This window comes from Trachurus trachurus (assembly GCF_905171665.1).
Source record: "Trachurus trachurus genome assembly, chromosome: 1".
NCBI lineage: Eukaryota > Metazoa > Chordata > Actinopteri > Carangiformes > Carangidae > Trachurus > Trachurus trachurus.
Genome location: NC_139891.1, coordinates 14,815,493 through 14,832,508, shown reverse-complemented (window position 1 = coordinate 14,832,508; position 17,016 = coordinate 14,815,493). Strand labels below are relative to the sequence as shown.

The window sequence follows — 17,016 nt, the reverse complement described above, 5'->3', positions numbered from 1 at the left end:
ATGGCATTTACCTATATTAATAGATTAATCAGTTGTAAATGTGGAAGCTAAAATGGCTTTTACTGTATGTTATAATAACAGAGAAACGTTAATGTCAGTACAATAATTGACACGTAGTTCCTTTCCAATGCCTTTCTTGATCTTGTTGTACAGATAAAAACCACAGAGGTTTTCTATTTTCATTTATTCTTTTCCCCACATTCAAGAATCAGTCACTCAAAACGTATTATTTACAACTATTCATCAGTTGTAAAGAGGATTTCAATGCAGTAGTATTACTTACTTACTAGTATTAAACAGCAGGTTACAGGAAGCATAATATGTGGAAGCTAAAATGTAATTCATGGTATTACTCAACAGAAACGCCCTGTGCAGCATGTCTCTTCAACTCCTTGGATGAGGTCTTTGTAGCTGAAAACCAATGAGGCTATCTGCTCAATTTCTGTCTTCTCCCCACGCTCCACTAGACACACAAACCAGCCATCATCAATGTAAGCCACGTCTGAGTAACCACTGGGTCCACCATTAATGATCCAGGGTTTGCTCCATGCATTTGGATCCTGTGGGGTCTCGTTCAGATAAACTCCTAATTTAGTCCTTTTCTTATTATGACTTGGGTGAGTGAAGAGCAGCCACTTGTTTTTACTCAGGTCTGAACCTTCATTTTGAGCTGGGAAGGACACCACACTTCCCTGACAGCCTCCACCTGTTTCACTGAGTGACCCACTGAGCATGGAGAAATCACCTCCCCCATTTTGACTGATTGCTTCAACCCGATTGCCGCCTGTACTACGAGCATTGCAGTAGATGAAGCTTTTGCCTTTCTCGTCACAGAACTCTGCCATCTCACATTCAAGCGATTCTGTTTGAAGCATTTTGCCAAAATACCACTGGTTGCCATCATCACTGTACAGGGCGAGTGCATATGATTTACGATAAAAAGGTGTAATGCAATAAGCATAAACAGGTATAATCAGTCTCCCAGACTTCATCTGAACACCATGGCCTGGACCAACAGCAAATGTGGACCACTTCTTAATTTCTTTCAGTGTGTCTGTCAAATCTGTCACATCACTCCAACTTTGACCAAGATCCTGACTTGTGATGTAGCAGAGACGAGCCTTGTTGGTGTTATTTCTTATCTGCCAGGACTCTTCGAATTTGCCTTCAACACAAATAAAAAACAGGAAGAGTTTTTGGCTCCTCTCTTCATACACTGGGCAGGGATTCATGGTACGGTATTCATCTTTTCGTGCCTCATTCACTGGTTTGAAGTCTGACCACTAGAAAAAAACATTTTTCAGAGATGAGTGATCAAAACAGATAGTAGGCTACTACTACTATAAATTCACGTTTCATTGAGCTATGAAACAATATGTGTTGTTTACCTCAACTGTCTTCACATCAGAGGATTCCTCCTTCAGCGTTCCTGTTTTCATGACCAGCAGCTCTGAACTGGAATCTGCTGTGGAGCGCCGCTGCTCTGCAAAGGCCAGAAGAGTTTTCTTTTCTCTCACGTACAAAAGAGCAGGAATCCTGTACGTGAAAGAACCAAAGACAATTTCTGTCTGGTGTTGAATTTCCTTTAGAGATGAATTCCCCATGGTTGGTTTTCTGTGAGGATCAATTCGATAAGACAGACTTGCTGTATGACACCTAAATATGCATGCTCAGGGATTTATCAGACTGTGGCATCTGAAGGAAACAGCCCTTGTTTTCACTTCCCTTTTAAGGTCATAGTTTATTCCTGAAGAAAACAAATTGTTTACAGTTGGGACCCACCCAGTCTGCAACTGCACAGAAATTCTTTTTATACTTTAAAGGGATAGTTCACCCAAAATTCAAATTTCACTCATTATCTACTCACCCTCATGTCGACTAAGGGCTGGGAGAAGTTTCAGAGTCCTCTGTGCCTTCTCTGAGTTACAGCGGGGCTCGGTGCAGCACTGCATGTCCATATGACATTTGCGAACGGAGCTCACTTTTCTTTGTCCAAAAAAACACACCAAAAAACATCCAAATACCTCCATAGTGCTTGTCTGTAATGTCCCTTCTTGTATTGAAGCCCCAACATGAGAAATTGTTCTGACAAAAATTTAAAAAGTATATATGTTTTAAGCTTGTAGTTTTTACGCTTTGTAGCGGAAGCTGCCAGCACTGCTCTTCCTGGTCCGTCCAAATCTCGCGCGATTTGCATTGACACCCAGTTCACGGCACCGCAAATCGCGCGAGATTCCGGCAGAGCAACACTGGGAGCTATGATAAAAACTTCCAGATCATGAGTTTTTGATCGTCATCTATTTCAGTTCTGCTCGTTGTAGAGTCACCAAATTTACACATGTGTTAAAGTGTCTATTTAAAAAAAAAAGCAAAAAAACGCAAAATTACGTTATTGGCACTCAACGCATGGGAATGAAAAACTAGTTAGTAATATGATGGGAGATTTGATTTTTGATGCAATCATTCAGTCGTCTTGAATGGTAATTACAGAGATTTTTTTTTTCAATATACAATACAAAAACCCATTTGTGGGAACTAGCTGCAGCTTCTATGAAAAAAACGAAGCAGGACTTCTCGCTGTCTTTTCGGGTTTTTACCATAGACTGACGAAAAAGACTATCACAGTACATTAAAACGACTATCTATCAACAGAACATAAACAATCTCTCTTCTACCAGTGTTACCAACTGACACTTTCTTCTTCTACGGTTCGAACTTTGACGTCCTCTCAACTGACATGTAAACAAACAAAACGCCCCCTTGTGGTCTAAATGTGTCACATCACATGTCAGTTACTATATGAAATCATGTATGGAAGTAACTTTACTTTTATCTGAATGTAAATCATGAAATATAATCCATAAATAAATAATGATTTCTAAATAAATAATAATGAACAAAGGATACAACACCATTATCTATTGCTGAAGTTGTTAGTTTTGCAGTGTGTTTTTGCATTTGCAGGTGTTGTGTTTGCAGTCAAATTGATCAAGTTGTTGTCTGTCACACAGGTCATTCTCTGCTCATACTAAATCATATCAGTTAATCTGAAAGTATCAAAATCCAATATGCAACAAATTAAAAACTTAAAAAGAATTCAAACTGTTTTATTTATCAGTGTAGGCAAATGTATGTGAGATCTGTGGCCATGACTGGTTTGATAGGACACAGTTCATGACTGCAACACCATTCTGGTTCCTCCAAACACAGGACTGAAGAAGGCGGAGAAAAAACACAACATCAGCCACTGTAATTCCAGTTATTAGTCTTCATTTATTTTAGTCTTTTCATTTTATCAATACAAACATTGAGTGTATATAGCAAACGCATGGTTGTTGGAGGAGAAATCCAGACGTGACAACATTTGGACGTGCTCAAAGTTAATCTAATAATGTGAAGGTAATGTTAATTATTTTAACCGACAGCACATGACAAAACAACTTACAGCTTACCACAACAAATATTATATTCAGGCGTAAATAGGATTTCAATGCTGTAGTATTACTTGTATTAAACATCAGATTACAGGAAGCTTCATATGTGGAAGCTAAAATTACTGACTATAGCCTCTGCACATGGGGCGCACCTGCTCAACCGACTGCACCACTCGGCGCCCCAATTTGAATCCCCATTAGCTTTTACTAATGCAACAGCTACTCTTCCTGGGGTCCATGACAACAGAGAAAGGTGTCATTAGGATGACATTTCAATTCTTTGGACGATGTCGTTGTAGCTGAAAGCCCAACAGTCCATCTGTTCAGTTTCTGTCTTCTCCCCACGCTCCACTAGACACACAAACCAGCCATCATCAATGTAAGCCACGTCTGAGTAACCACTGGGTCCACTGTTAATGATCCAGGGTTTGCTGCTCCATGAATTTGGATCCTGTGGGGTCTCGTTCAGATAAACTCCTAATTCAGTCCTTTTCTTATTATCACTTGGGTGAGTGAAGAGCAGCCACTTGTTTTTACTCTGGTCTGAACCTTCATTTTGAGCTGGGAAGGAGACCACACTTCCCTGACAGCCTCCACCTGTTTCACTGAGTGACCCACTGACCATGGAAAAATCATCTCCCCCATTTTTACTGATTGCTTCAACCCGATTGCCGCCTGTACTACGAGCATTGCAGTAGAGGAAGCTCTTGCCTTCCTCATCACAGAACTCTGCCATCTCACATTCAAGCGATTCTGTTTGAAGCATTTTGCCAAAATGCCACTGGTTGCCATCATCACTGTACAGGGCGAGTGCATATGAGGCAGCACAACAACATGGAAAACATTTGGAGATATAAGCATAAACAGGTATGATCAGTCTCCCAGACTTCATCTGAACACCATGGCCTGGACCAACAGCAAATGTGGACCAGTTCTTAATTTCATCTAGTTTGTCCGTCAAATCTGTCACATTGCTCCAACTTTGACCAAGATCCTGACTTGTGATGTAGCAGAGACGAGCCTTGTTGGTGTTACAGTGGATCTGGAACCACTCTGACCAGGTACCTTCAACACAGATGAAAAACAGGAAGAGTGTCTTGTTCTTCTCTTCGTACACTGGGCAGGGATTCATGGTACGGTATCTAACTTTTTGTGCCTCATTCACTGGTTTGAAGTCTGACCACTAGAAAATAACATTTTTCAGAGATGAGTGATCAAAATAGATAGTACTACTATAAATTCACATTTCATTGAGCCATGAAACAATATGTGGTTGTTTACCTCAACATCAGAGAGGTCCTCCGTCAGCGTTCCTGTTCTCATGACGAGCAGCTTTGCACTGGCATCATCTGAAGTCGTCCGCTGCTCTGCAAAGGCCAATAGAGTTTTCTTTTCTCTCACGTACAAAAGAGCAGGGATCCTGTGCACAAAAGAATCATAGAGTGTTTTTTTCTGGTGTTGAAGGTGGGTTGGATGTTTATTCCCCATGGTTGGTAAATGGTTGGTCTAAAGGATCAATTTGATAAGACAGACTTGCTGTATGTGGCCTCACTGACCTTATATATGCATGCTCGGGGATTGGAAACAGCCCTTGTTTTCACTTCCCTTTTAAGGTCATAGTTTATTCTTGAAGAAAACAAATAGTTTACAGTTGGGACCCACCCAGTCTGCAACTGCACAGAAATTCTTGTTATACTTTAAAGCAGAAGTAAGCAATCCGGTCGTTTTGGCTAACTTCCTGTCAGCCGATGGAGTTAGCAGTCCCTCGTCCCTATGTCACCACATTCATGCGCATCCCTTGGCTGCACACGCAGAGTTCTCTCTCCTCATTGGATAAAGGTTGTAGGATACAAGCAAAGTTTTCTCCTCGGCTTACAGCAGAGCAGAGTGACTGACAGACCTGTGTTTCAGACCAAACACTCTATATAAGTGATTGCCGTCGGAAGATATAACTATTTAATACTTATATTAACACAAACATTCCACTTACTTCTGCTTTGAGTGTAGTGAAAAATATGAAGCATAAATAAAGTTTTCAAATTAATATAATGGGAAATGTGTTTTTTGATGCTATCATTCAGTCGTCTTGAATTAATTACAAAGATTTTTTTTTTTTCAAAATACAAAAACCCGTTTGTGGGAACTAGCTGCAGCTTAAAAAGACTATCACAGTACATTAAAACGACTATAAACAGAAATAAAAAATCTGTCCATCTGTTAAAATGTTATATTTTAAACCAACTTTATACACACACCTGAGAAAGAAAATCTAAAATATTTAAAATCTGAATGATATTTTTTTCATTTAAAGTGCTCTCACAAACATAAACACAGGGATCAAACATTCTTAAGAGCTTGAAAATACTTATTCTGACAACAGGAAACATGGAGAACTATATTACAACAACACACACACACACACACACACACACACACACACACACACACACACACACACACACACACACACACACACACTATACCAAGAGGATTGCTTTAACAACTTTCCATCAGCACAGGACAGGACATTACAGTGTGGAATAACTGGTAACGATGTACAATATAAAGACACAACTTCATGCCAGCCTATGCATGCTACTCAGCAAAAAGTGGTGTCATAAGACTGAGTGGTGGTGCGCATCACTTTTTGTGCACACAGCTGGCATCGCCTTATATGGCCTTGGAACTGTTGAACTTGGCAGCACATGCAGACGGAACATGGCTGCTTTATCTTTTCACAGGAATACATGCTTTTTTCAACTCCACACAGTTGTTTCACCAGGGCCAGGGCCAGCCTCCACTGGTTCCTGATGGCTGCAAGCTCCAAATGTATCATGCCATGGTTTAATAGGAGAACATAGTTCATGACTGAGAGGTACATTTTTTGGATCTCATGTGAATGCTATACAGTCAGGATTGAGCGCAATCTGACACTGGACACAGTCTGGGCAATGAGTGCCTTGAACCTCAAGCAGACGCATTTGTCTGTGACTTCTTCATCAGACAAAGTCTCTACGCATTCACACACACTACACCTGAGTTCAATCAGACAACTCTGGAATGAGAAGAAATCATTTATTGAGCATAAGCATAGCAAGCTGAAGCACAGCATGGATAGCATATTCTTGAGCATGGCTGCAGCAGGTTTGGCGTCAGGCTCTGACTCATATTCGTTCCCTGAATGATCTGCCTTGCCAGACATTTACAGGGAATGAAGCTGACCCCCCACAAGGGATCAAGAGACAGAGCCCACAGGTGGATGCTGGGGAGGTGGTGGGTTTGCAAAACCTCATGGGCAGCAGGGCAGCAGCAGCAGCAGCAGCGAAAGCAGAGCAGCAGCGGCGTAGCAGCAGCATAGCCAGGGGCGAGCAGGTGAGCTGGGAGATTTAAATAGCCCGCCCTATCTGGGCGAGGAGAGCATGTGACCGATCAGCTGATCAGGATGGGCGCGGCTTGAGTCGTCTGCCTGAACTAGCTTCGCAGGCTTCGCATCATAAATGTAAGAATTGCCTGTACCGTATTTTTTCCATCTTGTGTAAGTATGTCACAATGCACATATCCAGTAAAATAACCCCATCCATATGGGTGTTGTAGAAAAACAATGCAAAAGTTTTATATGCAGACTCTTTTTCTGCAACACCATTCTGGTTCCTCCAAACATAGGACTGAAGAAGGCGGAGAAAAAACACAACATCAGCTCCTGGAATTTATTAGTCTTCATTTATTTTAGTATTTTCATTTTATCAATACAAACATTGAATATATAGCTATATATAGCTATATATATATATATATATACATATATAACTTCTTAAAATGTCAGTATTGGGTGAGTGAAGAGCAGCCACTTGTTTTTACTCTGGTTGGTGTCTGAACCTTCATTTTGAGCTGGGAAGGAGACCACACTTCCCTGACAGCCTCCACGTGTTTCACTGAGTGACCCACTGACCATGGAAAAATCATCGCCCCAACCCGATTGCCGCCCGTACTACGAGCATTGCAGTAGAGGAAGCTTTTGCCTTCCTCATCACAGAACTCTGCCATCTCACATTCAAGCGATTCTGTTTGAAGCATTTTGCCAAACTGCCAAGTTGCACCAGACTTATGCCTGTACAGGGTGAGTGAATATGAGGCAGCACAACAACATGGAGCACAACAGCTTTTGGAGATATAAGCATAAACAGGTATGATCAGTCTCCCAGACTTCATCTGAACACCATGGCCTGGACCAACAGCAAATGTGGACCAGTTATTAATTTCATCCAGTTGGTCGGTCAAATCTGTCACATCGCTCCAATTTTGACCAAGATCCTGACTTGTGATGTAGCAGAGACGAGCCTTGTTGGTGTTATTTCTTATCTGCCAGGACTCTTCGACTGTGCCTTCAATACAGATGAAAAACAGGAAAAGTGTATTCTCCTTGGGCAGGGGTTCATGGTACGATGTCCATCCTTCTTGGCCTCTTCCACGGGTTTGAAGTCTGACCACTGGAAAAAACATTTTTCAGAGATGAGTGAGCACATCATAGTACTACTAATTCACATTTCATTGAGCCACGAACCAATGTGTGGTTGTTTACAGTATCTCAACTGTCTTCACATCACAGAATTCCTTCTTCAGCGTTCCTGTTTTCATGACCAGCAGCTCTGAACTGGAATCTGCTGTGGAGCTCCGCTGCTCTGCAAAGGCCAGAAGAGTTTTCTTTTCTCTCACGTACAAAAGAGCAGGGATCCTGTAAATGCCTGAACGTGAACTAAAGACAATTTCTTTCCGGTGTTGAATTTCCTTTACAAGGGAATTCCCCATGGTTGGTTTTCTGTGAGGATCAATTTGATAAGACAGACAGTATGTGGCCTCACTGACACTTAAATATGCATGCTCAGGGATTTATCAGGCTGGGTGGCATTTAAAGGAAACAGACATTATTTTCACTTCTCTTTCAAGGTCATACATTTCTGAAGAAAAAAAATAGTTTAGAGTTGGGACCCACCCATTCTGCGACTGCAACACAGAAATTATTGCAATCAGTCAGTCATCTTGAATGGTAATTACAAATATTTTCTTTCAAAATACAAAACCCCATTATCTATTGCTGAAGTTGTTAGTTTAGCAGTGTGTTTTGCTTTTGCAGGAGTTGTGTTTGCAGTCAAATAGATGAAGTTGTTGTCTGTCACACAGATTCACAGGTCATTCTCTGCTCATACTAAATCATCTCAGTTCACCTGAAAGTATAAAAATCCAATATGCAACAAATGAAACACTTAAAAATCAGTGTAGGCAAATGTATGCGAGATCTGTGGTTTAATAGGACACAGTTCATGACTGAGGTTATTTTTTTGGATTGCATGTGAATGCTATCAAAACAGTCAGGATTGAGGGCAACAGACAGGGACAAAGTCTGGGCAACGAGTTCCTTGAACCTCAAGCAGACACATTTGTCTGTGACTTCCTCATCAGACAAAGTCTCTACACATTCACACACACCACAAGAAATCCAACATTTGCCTGTGCCGTCTTTTTCCATCTTGTGTATGTATGTCACAATGCACATATCCAGTAAAATAACCACATCCATATGGGTGTTGTAGAAAAACAATGCAAAAGTTTGATATTTGAATCAATGCAGACAGAGAAAAAACACAACAGCAGCCACTATAATTCCAGTTAGTCTTCATTTATTTTAGCCTTATCAGTACAAACATTGAGTGATAGCAACTTCTTAAAATGTCAGTAGAGTCTCATGCATAATCTTCATGTTTGTTGGAGGTGAAATCCAGACATGGCAACACCAACTTAACTGTATTTGCACATGCTCAAAGTTAATCTAATAATGTGAAGGTAATGTTAATCATTTTAACCAACAGCACATGACAAAACAATTTACAGCTTACCACAACAAATATTGTATTCAGGCATAAATAAGATTTCAGTACTGTAGTATTACTTGTATTAAACAGCAGATTACAGGAAGCTTCATATGTGAAAACTAAAATGTATGATACTGTATGGTGTAAAAACAGAGAAAAGCGTAATGAGGTTTACTGTCCAATTCCTTGCATGATGTCATTATAGTTGTAAACCAATGAGGCTATCTGCTCAGTTTCTGTCTTCTCCCCACACTCCACTAGACACACAAACCAGCCATCATCAATGTAAGCCACGTCTGAGTAACCACTGGGTCCACGGTTAATGATCCAGGGTTTGCTCCATGCATTTGGATCCTGTGGGGTCTTGTTCAGATAAACTCCTAAATCAACCCTTTTGCACTTATCACTTGGGTGAGTGAAGAGCAGCCACTTGTTTTTACTCTGGTTGGTGTCTGAACCTTCATTTTGAGCTGGGAAGGAGACCACACTTCCCTGACAGCCTCTACCTGTTTCAACAAGCATCTCAGGACCACTCAGCTTGACAAATTCATGCCCATGGATTTCACTTACAGCCTCCACTCTATAACCTCCATGACTGCGGGCATTGCAGTAGATGAAGCTTTTCTCTTCTTCATCAAAGAACTCTGCCATTCCACATTCAATCGATTTAGTTTGAAGCATTTTGCCAAACTGCCAAGTTTTTCCAGAATCATCACTGTACAGGGCGAGAGCATATGGAGCATCTTTCTTAGCATAACCATAAACAGGTACGATCAGTCTCCCAGACTTCATCTGAACACCATGGCCTGGACCAACAGCAAGTGTGGACCAGTTCTTAATTTCATCCAGTGTGTCTGTCAAATCTGTCACATTGCTCCAACTTTGACCAAGATCCTGACTTGTGATGTAGCAGAGACGAGCCTTGTTGGTGTTATTTCTTATCTGCCACGACTCTTCCACATTGCCTTCAACACAGATGAAAAACAGGAAGAGTGTTTTGCTCCTCTCCTCATAAACTGGGCAGGGGTTCATGGTACGGTGTCCATCATGCTGAGCCTCTTCCACTGGTTTAAGCTCTGACCACTAGAAAATATATTAGAGGTATGTTAACACAACATACGTTCTGATGCAGTAATACTAGGCTGTATTACAAGTCAGCCATGAAACAATAGGAGTGGTTTGTTTACCTCAACTGTTTTCACACCGGGGACTTCCTCTTTAAGTTTTCCTGATCTCATGACCAGCAATTTTGCACTGGAGTCGGCTGTCGCCTTTCGCTGCTCCGCAAAGGCCAGGAGAGTTTCGGTTTCTGTTTCGTAGAAAAGAGCAGGGATCCTGTACACGCATTTATGAAGCGATTTAAACACAGTTTGTCTAATTTTCTGCGGCTGGGTGTCCGTAGGAGTGTCACCGCTCATGGTTTCCACACGTCCAAACAGCAAACTCCCCAAATAGCTTGTGAACCAGGCGGCTGTCATGACAAAAACGGCCGTCTGGTCTGCCAAATGCTGACTGAAGTCACGCGGGAGCGCGCACAGCCTGTTAAAGCTGTATCGCCCAATTTATAAAATGCTGCATAATGCTGCTTTCACCTGGATCAAATAGTCACAACGTGCAAATACACACACACACACACACACACACACACACACACACACACACACACACACACACACACACACACACACACACACACACACACACACACACACACACACACACACACACACACACACAGCCTGCCTGTACTGCCTTCTTATGTTGTTGCAACTGAGTTTTGCAATTTAGAAATACCGGTAATATTCACTTCCTTTTTGGTGATAATCCTTTTTAAGTCAGCATTTTTTTTAACCTTCAGGTGTGAGATATGTAAAACATAAGCAGTAACTCAGTGTCAACACTGACAGAACAAATGACAAGCAATAGACAACTGTCAGCAGGTTAAACTCTATTTGGTCCACATACTGTACCAACATCACTTTAATGGTGGAAAACTATGAGTACCCATCCGTTCATCCAAACTCTGATTTCCAGGGCTGCACAGAAATGAGTCATGACAATGTCTTTATTTTCCAAAGGTGGAGATGGTGCGGATGGGACCACCGTTTTCCAGAAGCAGTGCGTATTCTGGCAAATTTCCCCTATTCTTCACAATGCAGTTTTATCTCAAACCATAATATTTGTATAACCAAGCTGTTTTTGTGCCTATTGGTCTGGTTCTGCTTCTCAGGTCATGGTTTCAGTTTTCTATCATGCTTTCCTTGATTATACACTTCCCCCTCTTCCCTGGTGTAGTTAGTCTGCACATCACCTTCCTATTATCTTTCTCTTGCCCTTGTTCCATAAGTTCTTTTAGTTCAGCCTCAGTGTATAACGTTTTTAAGTTATACACTGCCTCACGTGTTTTTCTCCCATGTGTCCCCTTCTGCTTAGTGACTTTGATTTTTGGAGTCATGCAATTGAATTTTCATTTCACAAGAAAAGAAAATTAAACAAGCAATGTGATATTAAAAAGTCAAGTAGCCTATATTTGTAGTGTTTATTTATTCATATATGAAGAACAGAGATTTCCATCCGTCCAAATGGCTCGAGTACAGTTTAGCGACCTGTCTGCTACATGGGCCACATACACCTAACCACAACTGGCCCACATTTGGCATGCCATCACATAAACGGTGCCATCATTGCCAGACCTGGCCCACATCTGGCTAACATACTATTTGCCAGATGTAGGCCAGATGTGCCGGCTTGATGCTGGATCTGGCCCGGACCCGCTTGCTATACAGTATGTGGGTACTGACATGAGATAATACACATTGTAAATCGTTATTATCACTTCATACTTGACAGTTGTGAGGAGCATGTCAGAGCAGTAGCACTGGGTGAAATTACTCCTGTGAGGAAAACAAGATGGAGCCGACGTTGTCTTAGCTACTGAGAAAAGGTGTCTTGCCAAGGAATCAGATTATTTAATTAATCAAATGAATCGATCGATTATGGATCATTTTCTATACTCAACAATTTTCCTGCAATCACACATAAAACTCTTTTTGACTTTCATTTTCATTTATTGCCATTTCAGATGTGACACATGGCTAATGTATTTTATATACATTTTCCTACATATGCTGCAAGGAGTCACTGTTGTACTACCAATGAAAGTAGTTTTCTGCTTTCTAGACAGAATTGATTATTCAAAACATCAGTCAAAACTGGACACGGTTCTTTAACTATATTTATTTGTCAAACAATTATTTTTGTTATTTGCATAGGAGTAAGAATTACATTTGAAAATGCAGTATATTAAATGTCAGCACATCATTTTCACAGCTGTGAAATGAAAATGTAGTAAAGTAAGTAAAAAACAAACAAAAAAAGTAAGTAAAAAACAAAAAAACAGCACTTCTACAAGGCTGTTTATCAAACCAACCAAACCTGCTAATCAGACATGATCACTACAAGGCTGTTAACCCTTTTAGAGCAAATACATGTAACTTTGATCGTAAATCATTCTCCATCATATTATATATTCATCAGTTTTCTTTTTCCAGCATATTACTTTCATTTAACAGCAGGTTACAGGAAACATCATAACAAGAGATATTGTGTCTGTTAAAGACAGTGGATATCTACTCTCCAGTGGTTCCCTGTGCATGTCTCATCAACTCAGAAACACCCTGTGTATGTCTCTTCAACTCCTTGGATGATCCCTGTGTATGTCTCTTCAACTCCTTGGATGATGTCTTTGTAGCTGAAAACCAATGAGGCTATCTGCTCAATTTCTGTCTTCTCCCCACACTCTACTAGACACACAAACCAGCCATTTTCAGTGTAAGCCACGTCTGAGTAACCACTGGGTCCATGGTTAATGATCCAGGGTTTGCTCCATTCATTTGGATCCTGTGGGCATTTGTTCACGTAAATCCCTAAATCAATCCTTCTGGACTGACTGCTTGGGTGAGCGTAGAGCAGCCATTTTGGGTTCTGGTCATCCTCTGTACCTGTATCTGCATCTCCATCATTTTGAGCTGGGAAGGAGACCACACTTCCCTGACAGCCTCTACCTGTTTCATTGAGTGCCCCACTCATCTTGACAAAATCATCTCCCCCATTTTCACTGATTGCTTCAACCCGATTGCCGCCCTCATTACGAGCATTGCAGTAGAGGAAGCTTTTCTCTTCTTCATCAAAGAACTCTGCCATCTCACACTCAATCGATTTAGTTTGAAGTATTTTGCCAAACTGCCAATGGTCACCAAAATCATCACTGTACAGGGTGACTGCACGTGAGACATCATTCTTAACATAACCATAAACAGGTACAATCAGTCTCCCAGACTTCATCTGAACACCATGGCCTGGACCAACAGCAAGTGTGGACCAGTTATTAATTTCATCCAGTTGGTCCGTCAAATCTGTCACATTGCTCCAACTTTGACCAAGATCATCACTTGTGATGTAGCAGAGACGAGCCTTGTTGGTGTTATTTCTTATCTGCCAGGACTCTTCTACATTTCCTTCAACACAGATGAAAAACAGGAAGAGTGTCTTGTTGTTCTCCTCAAACACTGGGCAGGGGTTCATGGTACGATGTCCATCCTTCTTGGCCTCTTCCACGGGTTTGAAGTCTGACCACTGGAAAATGTTATTCAGAGGTGTGTGAACAACACTGCAATTTTGGTGGAGTTTAAAGTAATACGTTTTCTAAATATTCACCTAATCCAGTAATGAAAATTGGCTGGGGTCGAACTTGTTTACCTCAATGGTCTTCACACCAGGGGATTCCTCCATCAGCGTCCCTGTTTTCATGACCAGCGCATCTGCATGGGAATCACCTGACGCCCGCCGCTGCTCTGCAAAGGCCAGAAGAGTTTTACTCTCTCCTTCATATAAAAGAGCAGGAATCCTGTAAACATGAGATCTCAGGATGGTTTGTTTCTGTGGGTGGACGTCCATGGTTGATTTCCGTGTCTTAGCTGATCACTCAGTGGAAAGAGAAAGAGATACTAGTAGCGTGTGTCTCTACAATGATCAATGATTACCTGCTTGGGGTTTATATAAGGCTGGATCTTGCATGTTTTCAAACATCAGTCATTTCCATAGAAGAGACATATTTCAAAATATTTCTTCAGAATATGACAAATGATGAAAACATATTTCACCTGAAGCCTGTAGGAATGTACGTTAATTTAATGTTGCAAAATACTGTCTTTCATCAGCGCTGACTCATGTAATAATTCAGACAACTGTGTTGCAACACTTTGACTTGCACTGCAACTGTAAGATTGCATAAGATTATGGGCTTTAGTTTCGTATACAGTGCAGATGTGTCGTAAGTCAGTTTTTCAGATTTTTTTTTTCAGATTTTTCTGCGTATTCTTTCTTCTGTTTTTCTGCCCGTTTTTTTTTGCTGTTTTTCTGAGTAGCCAATTCCTTTTTTTTAAAGTTTTTTTCTGATAATGTTTTTTTTTCTGTTCTTAGTAATTTTTTTTCTGTTTTTCTGATTATTTCTGCTAGACTAGATATAGCAATGTTTTTCCAGGATAAGTTGGACAGATATGGCATGCTCCACAAATACAAGATGATGTATATGAAATGCATACAAGCTGGCTATGTGGTGACTCGAGACAATCAGGAGACTGCTGAAAATAGCGGATCTTGGAGTGCAGCAAAAAAAAGAACTCTGAAAAACACGGGGAAAAATACCCCCTAAAAATAGAAAACGTATTATTCCATAAAAAAGAAAAGAAAAATCTGAAAAACTGAACAAATTACTCAGAAAAAAAAACATTATATATTTTTTTTAAGTAGAAGTAAGCGGAATATTTGTGTTAATATAAGTCTTAAATAGTTATATCTTCCGACAGCAATCACTTACATAGAGTGTTTGGACCGAAACACAGGTCTGTCAGTCACTCTGCTCTGCTCTGAGCCGAGGAGAAAACTTTTCTCGTATCCTACAGTTTTTATCCAATGAGGAGAGAGAACGGCATGCAGGGCTGTGTGTGCAGCCAAGGGACGCCGTGAATGTGGTGACGTCGGGACGAGGACTGTTATGGTGCGTTCAAGGCAGCCTGTACTCGTGTTTTTCCGACCTGTGAAGTCGTACCAGTTCGATCTGGTACGAGTTCACGGGTCGGAAGTTACGAGTGGCCGTTATAGTGACTTTCACAGGTAAAACAGGTCGGAAAAACACAAGTGGGTTGCCTGGAATGCTACAAAATCGTAAGTTGTGACTTGAAGCTGTAATTTACGGTTTCAAAAGCCTGCCTGGAACGCAGCATTAGCCGAAACGACCGGATCGCTTACTTCTGCTTTAAGTGAACACAATACACTTTTGACTCTAAAGTCATTTGACCATAAGGTATTTTCTTTTTAGGAGACAAAAATTTAGATTTTTGAACAAAACAAAATATATGAAATAATTTCATGTGTAAATGTATGTCTTCAATGAAATACAGTACATTGTTAAAGAACTGCATGGCTACATACTGGCATTCCAAAATTAGCAATTAATTCAATTGAGACATTACTAGGTCATTGTAATCATTCTCTAGTCTAGAACAATGACATCAGAGGGGGGGGAGACTAGTTTTGTGGCCATGGTGAAATCAGCTGAATACAGATTTTTACTTCTGCTCCTGAGTGTATTGTCTGTCCCTTATTTATTCCTGCATGTCTGACACAGTCTTATTCATTTTTTCATTATATTATGTCACATCATATCATTACTGAACTTAACTAAACTAGTTGATAGTCTGTAAGAATAGTAATTGTCATTAGTTAAATTAATTTCAGATGGATGAGAGCTGCTCCCTGAAAGCTTTGGCAGTGCCTTACAATGCTTCACTGTTTACCACCCTGCAGCCCATAAATATCACAAATATCCCCCTTTCCTCTCCTCCTCCCATTTCCCTATACTTCCCCTCCCTCCAAACTGCTCTGCATTGCTGCTCTGTATCCACTCCTGCCTCCAGTACTCATAAAAAGTAGAGCTGACAGGTGCTGGAGACCCAAGCCAGGGATACAAGGTGGGGGTGGGTGGGCTCATTACTAAACTCTGGCTTGATAATTCTTGAATATATTTGGATTAGACTTTTTCCAAATATATTCACATCAGCAGTTGTCGTTGAGTCCAAACGGTCTAGTTTGAACTGAATCAGCAAAAATAAACAGCTCTCAGGTCTGGCTAATGCAAAAGAGAAAGGTATCCCTGCAGGCATGCATCAGCATGGTTGGACGCCGATATTTGGTTGAATGTAGGTTGTGATGTCAGGTGATCAAATTCAATTTCTGGTTTTACTGTAAGTTGCGTTGTTCACCAACCAAAGTCCAATGTCTTCCATGTGTCTCATGTCAACACCATCTCTGAGGTGCTGGGGCAACAGTCAGTATCAAAAGCAAAGACTGAAACATTCCCCTTCTTCCCTCTCAAACCATCTGTTGCACTGGTCAGCTCAGGAAAAGGGTGCCAGCAACTGGGAGAGATTTGGAGGAATGGGATGATTTATTTTTTGTGCTGTTGTGTTGTGTTGACAAGTCTACCATCTTACAATGCAGCAAAGGACCACCCTGGTTAACTCTCATAAAAGCCCACACCACTTCAACCTTGTTTGCTCTTTCCTGTGCTCATATGTGAGCTTTACAACTTTGTCTTTTTTTTGGTCTGCCTTGGCCAGTGTGCAAGTTTTGTGTGTGCATCACGCTGGTTTCGC

General features: G+C 40.9%; 3 protein-coding genes across 3 annotated transcripts; all 3 read right to left on the bottom strand.

Moving 5' to 3' along the window:
- Nucleotides 1–353: 353 nt before the first annotated feature.
- LOC310990078 (uncharacterized protein) lies at nt 354–8,240 on the bottom strand (the record flags this gene model as incomplete). Its single annotated transcript, XM_083977312.1, has 6 exons — nt 354–1,283; nt 1,389–1,614; nt 3,704–4,617; nt 4,716–4,854; nt 7,384–7,921; nt 8,039–8,240. The coding sequence occupies 6 exons, from the start codon at nt 8,238–8,240 to the stop codon at nt 354–356; spliced, it is 2,949 nt and encodes a 982-aa protein (XP_083833438.1).
- An 886-nt stretch (nt 8,241–9,126) lies between these two features.
- LOC310985975 (sialidase-3-like) lies at nt 9,127–10,817 on the bottom strand. The gene is made up of 2 exons (XM_083971662.1): nt 10,489–10,817; nt 9,127–10,384 (listed from the first exon to the last, which is right to left on the bottom strand). Exons 1-2 carry the CDS (start codon nt 10,777–10,779, stop codon nt 9,473–9,475), a joined length of 1,203 nt encoding a protein of 400 aa, XP_083827788.1. The 5' UTR covers nt 10,780–10,817; the 3' UTR covers nt 9,127–9,472.
- A 2,150-nt stretch (nt 10,818–12,967) lies between these two features.
- LOC310994537 (sialidase-3-like) lies at nt 12,968–14,257 on the bottom strand (the record flags this gene model as incomplete). Its single annotated transcript, XM_083983263.1, has 2 exons — nt 12,968–13,936; nt 14,060–14,257. The coding sequence occupies 2 exons, from the start codon at nt 14,255–14,257 to the stop codon at nt 12,968–12,970; spliced, it is 1,167 nt and encodes a 388-aa protein (XP_083839389.1).
- Between the last annotated feature and the right edge of the window lie 2,759 nt (nt 14,258–17,016).

Bases quoted from the DNA above. Each gene is read 5' to 3' on its own strand.
- LOC310985975 (XM_083971662.1), bottom strand. From the start codon at position 10,779: ATGACAGCCGCCTGGTTCACAAGCTATTTGGGGAGTTTGCTGTTTGGA. The intron at 10,385-10,488 runs GTAAACAAACCA...TATATTTTCTAG, and splicing joins CCGGTGTGAAAACAGTTGAG to TGGTCAGAGCTTAAACCAGT.